At 39.8% G+C, this 6232-nt stretch overlaps 1 protein-coding gene across 1 annotated transcript; it reads right to left on the bottom strand.

Moving 5' to 3' along the window:
• Window positions 1-223: 223 nt before the first annotated feature.
• LOC126614358 (transcription factor TCP4-like) lies at window positions 224-3091 on the bottom strand. The gene is made up of 2 exons (XM_050281972.1): window positions 695-3091; window positions 224-591 (listed from the first exon to the last, which is right to left on the bottom strand). The coding sequence occupies exon 1, from the start codon at window positions 2033-2035 to the stop codon at window positions 728-730; it is 1308 nt and encodes a 435-aa protein (XP_050137929.1). The 5' UTR covers window positions 2036-3091; the 3' UTR covers window positions 224-591; window positions 695-727.
• Between the last annotated feature and the right edge of the window lie 3141 nt (window positions 3092-6232).

Below are 6232 nucleotides of genomic sequence, written 5' to 3' on the forward strand. Positions count from 1 at the left end.
AGAACAAAAGAATGACAAAGGGAACTACAGACTCTCTTTCTCGCAATGAAGTTTACTATTTCCAAATGAGATGAAGAAAAAAGGCCCCAATTCCCTTTGTGCTTCTCTTTCATTTCTGGAATAAAAGAGGCTAAAATCTGCAAATTTCCTATATTGGGTGATCTGGGGTTCTCTCAAACTTTCGGAAGAATTCAGAATTTGGAGGCTCGGGTTTGTGCTAATGTATCAAAACACAGAATTGCATTTAACTCTAGGAATGAAACAAGTCAAATTTAGCAACATACTGCTAGTCTAGCAACAGAAACACAAATCCAACATAGAGCAAGCAAAAAGTTTGAGCTTTGAAAGCTCATCTCAAACATGAAAACAGAACTTCTAAAACAAGAAGCAACAAACTGATGAAATAAAAGCTAAAACGAACCGAGGGATCGATAAAAACCCGAAAATGCACTCAGATTTCTTCTTCCCAAGGCGCACGCCATTGAACAAAGCGACCGAAAAATCGTCTCCTGGCCATATATGAATTGGGAACCAACAGGTAGCTCTTGTAATCTCTCTGTGGAAGGCAGAGATGAGATGAGAGCTTGAGCCCTGCAATAACACAAACCAACACAACAAGCTAACAATGTGAAAATTCATCCAAAACAAGCAAAACGGGCTTGAAAAACAGAACCAAAATTTGCAAAGGTAGCACCTTTTGAAGAGAAGTTCAGTCTATTTCTTTGGTTCAATGGCGAGAATTGGAGGAAGCAGAGGACGGCTTGTCGGAAGTACCGTCGTGCTCCTCCTCGCCGTGAATTCGTGCCGGGATGTGGAACCCGGAGAATCCGCCTCCGGAGGCGAATCCCATGCCGGAAATGGACTGTTGGTGATGAATGGATTGCGAGATTTGATGATGATGGTCGTGAGAAATGGATTGTTGGTTTTGCTGGTCCACCATCCAAGCACGAACTGACGGCGAGTTACTGGACTGAAGGGGTCCCCTCTGAGAAAAGAACTGACTTTGGCCGAACAACGACGGCTGCTGCTGTTGCAAAGGACTAGTACTACCCTGCTGTGTTGGTAGCAGCGAATTGAATATAAACCCGCCTGCCGACGATGGTCCGCCGTTACCACCGCTGTCCCAAGCCACCATTCTCTGGAATCTGTTCATCTCTTGCTGTTGTTGGTTGTGGTGATGCTCTGCCCACGAGCCGGGGGACCCATCAAACCCGAGCTGGTTTTGGGATCCGGAGAAAAGGGTTTGCTCGTTTTGATGGGTCTGAGCGTGGTGGTGCTGATTTTGGGCGTCGTGGTGGTGGAGGAGAATTGGGTCTTGGAAGGACTGCAGGGAGAGGCGCAGATCTTGGCTCTGGCTGCTGGTTTTAGAGAGCAAATCAGGTGGGTAGTTCTGATGGAACTGTATCGTCGACGATGGAGACTCGGCGGCAGCTGCGGCGGCGGAAGCACCCATTGGGAAAAAGGACTTGATGGTGTCTGCAATGGCGTCCGAGTCGAGCGACGGTGGGAGGAAAGTCGAGTTGCTATTTGGGTTCTGAGCAAATTGCTGCTCCGAAACTCCACTCCCCACCATTGTTCTTCGATTAGCAGACCCAATTGCGTCCACTGCTGCGAAGCAGTGGATGCCGGTGGCGGACGGGTTCTGGGTCTCCATGGCTGGAACAGCCGCGGTGGTCGAAATGGAATGTGGGTTCCATGAGGGAAGCTCCTCGAGCTCGTCTATGGCGGCCTTGGCCTTCTTGATTAGCCAATCGACGGCCTTGCTGGGTCGGTCATACCCAAGCCGGTCCTGGACGTCGTAGAACTGAATGGCGGTGTGAGCGGCGAGCCGGACGCGGCGGTCCCTCGGGCCTTTTGCCGTGCAAACCTTGCTGTGCCTGTCTTTCCGGCCCGTCGCCCGGACAATGTGGCTGCCTCGTACCACCTCCACGATGTCGGTGCTGACTCCTCCGCCGGATGACGGCGGCCTTATCCCCAGGCGAGACGACGTGGTTGCTTGGTGGTTGTTGAGGTGGTGGTGGTGGGAATCTCCCATTTTTGATCTTGCATATTCGATGCTCTGTTCCACCAAAGTTGAAGAAGAAGAAGAAGAAGAAGTGAAGCTGCGTTTCTTTGGAGCTCTCTGCTGGGTTTGCTGCTGTTCTTGCAGCTGCAACTGCCGGGTTTCTCCAAAGAAATGCTGCTGGGTATGTGGGTCTTGGTGGAGATACGGAAAGTTGAAAGCTTGGTGGTGATTCTGCTGGGTTTGTTGCTGGGTTTCTTCTTCTTCTTCTTCTTGGACAAGATGGTTAAAATTGAGAATTGGGTTTTGGTGGAGATAATGGTGGTGGTGAATCCTTTGAGGATCCAGAGTCAGACCCTTGTGATTTTCCTCTTCCAGTTTTTAATGGAACAGTACAACTGCTTCTGCTTCTACAAACAAGTACTTTTGCAAATAGACTTTTTTTTTTGCTAGTGGTTTTTCTTTGCTGGTGTGACCTCCTGATGCTTGTGCTGCCACCTCCCCTCTGAGCCCTGAAGGTGCTTCTGCTTTTCCTGGTTCTGCTTCTTCTGCTTCTGGTTCTCCCAAAAGGTTCTGCCATTCAATGTTTTCAGTTCCATATCACAAACAACCCCACCACCACCACCAATTTTTTCCAAAAGGGTCCTCCCGTAATTAAACCCAAACCAGACTAAAAGAGAGAGGCTAAACCAGCTCCCTTGCCTGCCTAACCCATCTCTCTCTCTCTCTCTCTCTACTTTTGGTATTTGTGCCTCTTAATTGTGCACTTGCTTCTTCAGCCCTATTATGTGGACTGACTCACTTGACCTAATTACCAAAACTGGTCATAGGGGTTAACAATAGCCAGCAGAGCAGGCAAACCCAACAACAAGAAGACCAAATCCCAAATTCTAGAGAGAGAAAGAGAAAAATTGGGGGGAATTATAGGGGGAAGATGAGTGAAATATACAGTTTAATTGGTATTCTCCTATAGGTATAGTATAGGGGGAGTTTATGATGGCAGTGGTAAGGTTGGCAGTGTTTGGTCAGAAAGAGGATTAAAGATCTCTGTGATCTCATCATTGCGTCTGCTCTCTCTCTCTACTGTATATCTACACGTCCTCCACCACACTAGTACTACTTCCACTCTCTACATACAACTACACAAAATACCGAAAAGAAAAAGACCAAACTATTTTGTTTTGGGTTTTCTCCATTTATTTCAATCAGTCAGCTCCAAAATTTGACTCCTTCCCCTTATTTACCCTTTTCTTTTTAACTCTCCTATGGTATATTAATATTTTTCGTTCACGTGGAAGTATAAGGTTCAAATTTGACTCACATAAGTTGTGTATTCGAAACCAAAGAGTTATGGTTGAGGTATTATGTAGGTTAAGCCAAATACCCCCACTTTTAGAATAGAATGTCATTTCATAAACAAAAAAAATACTTCGCTACGAAGGAAAACACTTCAGTTGGGACGAATCACATAGTTTTTACGGTAACTAATTGGAATGTTCATTTTTTAAGAGTTGGTTGAAACAATGATCAGTTTTTACATATCGTCATTATATCATCATTGTGTGATTGTTATGTCGTCGATATGTCGGCATAACTAAAAACTGATCATTTCTACAACCAAATGTCAAAAATTGATTATGACAACTAATTACCCTAATTTTTAAAGCACTTCTCACAAAGATATGAGCCTTATTATTTTTTCTTTCACCTTGATCAATAGACTTACACACACCATGTAACACCGATAGTATAATCATATGTGAAAATTAAAATATATAGCATTGTGTGTAAGTACTTTATACACATGTCTAGTTCAAGAATTGACCTAATCAGACAAACATATCGAAGTTTCTATCCCATAACCTCTCTAGCAGTTGTTATAATTTTCAGGTTTTATGGTGGACACAAGTTTTTTTTTTTTTTTTTGAACAAAATATATTATTTACACTAAGGGAAAGAATGTGAGATTAGCCTCACAATCGGCTAGCAATAATGTGGCTCAAACCTACATTTGACGATAATCGAACATAAAACATTTCATTTACAAGTAAAGTAAAATACCATTAGATCGTAATACTAAGTGACTTAGTGAACACAAGTTAGAACCGTTGGTTTGAGGTCAAGGGCACTCAGTGTCTGCACGATGCTTCGGTAGATTAGATCCTTTATATGCCACCATCCACGCCTTCTGAAAGTGACCCCCCCTTCCACCTTTTTATGTTCTCTCTCTCTCTTCCCTTGAAAGAAGGTTAAGAGCAATTCCACCCCTGTGGACTTTGCGCCAGCACCCAACGCATTTATCCACTCAAATGAACAGTAATAGACTGGAGTGAACAGTAATAGACCAAGGCATCTCCACCCCTAAAAAAATGCGCTGGCACCCAGCGCATTTATTTGGTGTGTTTTTTTTTTAAGTTTATTTCGGATAAGATTTTTTTTAAGCAAAAGCAACAACGTCATATTTTTCTGTTTTTTTTCCTGTTTTTTCTTTCTTTTGCTTAAGCTTCAATGCCCTTCTTACAGACCACTTTTTTTGTATATTTATATTTACTGATTACTTTACAATTTACATGGTGTTTTTGGAAACTGTCTTTTCTTTTTTCTCATAGTACTCTTTTGACAATTTAATGTAATCTTGTATGGATCAAAAGATTTTAGCTTATAAAAATAGCATCTTTAGTGAAAAATAAAGATAGTATAAAAGTAACATATGCAAAAAATCATGTTTATATTTCTTTCAACCTTGCAATGCTAGCAAAAATTGGATGGAGGATTTTAATTTTTTAATATTTTTCTATCAAGTGTTAGTGATGTGTAGAAAATATTAAAATATTAAAATATTAAAAAGATGAAGGATAAGTAATTTGGGGTGTGTGAATATAATCTTTTTTCCTATTATTAAGGTGAATTGTGATGGAGCGTGTCGTAAGAGAAGAAGTGGTTTTGGATGGGTGGCAAGGGATTTTATAGATAAGACCGTTTTGAGTCAGAATGATTGTTTAATACTTTAACCTTTAATGTAAATATTTATATTCAAATTCAATTAAATTTTCTATCGTTCGAATCTATTTTTTATATTATGCTGTTGAACCCTGCTATGATTGCCATTGTAAAAAAAAATTGAAAGTGACAAGAGATTTAGACTAAATTTTTTTAAATGATAATTTTGGTGGACTGAAAAATACGGATATCTCGAAAATTTACCTTGTTTAAAAAAAAAAAGGTGCAGTCCTAAGTTATAAAGGACTTGCGCATGCTTATTGCATTGTTACGTGCATACGAGTGTATGAACAAGCTCGATGAGGTTTTCTTCTAATTTTATTGGATGTCCACAAATAATTCATGCTTTCGTAAGTATTATTATTAATATTTTGCTTCTGTTTTCTTTTTTCACAAGAACAATATGATATAAAATAAATGATATATATGTTTAATTTCTAGAAAGAAAATTGTTCTCTTTGAGAGAATGGTTTTCTTACTTTTTGCTTAATTTTAACACACTATTTTCCTTTAGTTATGTGAGAGGATGGTATAGACAATTAGACATCAACATTTTTCAGTTTACCATTTTACCAACACTAGGAAACCTAATCAAGAAGTGGTGCTAATTAGGGAGATAACATCATGCTAGTTCGACCACTGACCACCAACCCTAATCAAGGTTGTTACTTAGGGTACACTAAATTTATTTATTTCTGAGTCCTCATCATGCTCCATTCTTCAAACTTGTCTTAAAACTGGCTTTTCCAAGTTTGATTGGCTGCAACCATTCAAGGCAAGATGATCATGACATTTCTTTACTAAACGTGGTTAAATTGAACCATAACATGGAAGTGACCTCAGTAAACTTTTACAATGTTTTTTAATGTTATGACAGCATGATAGAAAACGATAGTTTTGCTCGTGAGGATCAATTTTAAATGTCCAATTGATTTATTTTGTTTGGAATCTTGGCCCGCTTTCAACAAAAAATAATTTTTTGTGTTTTGAATCTTTTTCTTCATGTCCTTTAATAATTGTACTACTATGTCCCAATCATCTAAACTATCTATTAATAAAATCATCTTTGTCAACTAAAAAATAGTAAAAGTATCAAATTAACCCTGTAAACAAATTAAAGAGAAATAACAAAAATAAAAGTTATGGGCAATATAGTGAACTAAACACAAAATCATTTTACTTTTTTTTCAAAGCATCAAAGCCAATTGCCCCCATTTTCTCTTTCACGGT

Source organism: Malus sylvestris, chromosome 3 (genome assembly GCF_916048215.2).
Source record: "Malus sylvestris chromosome 3, drMalSylv7.2, whole genome shotgun sequence".
NCBI lineage: Eukaryota > Viridiplantae > Streptophyta > Magnoliopsida > Rosales > Rosaceae > Malus > Malus sylvestris.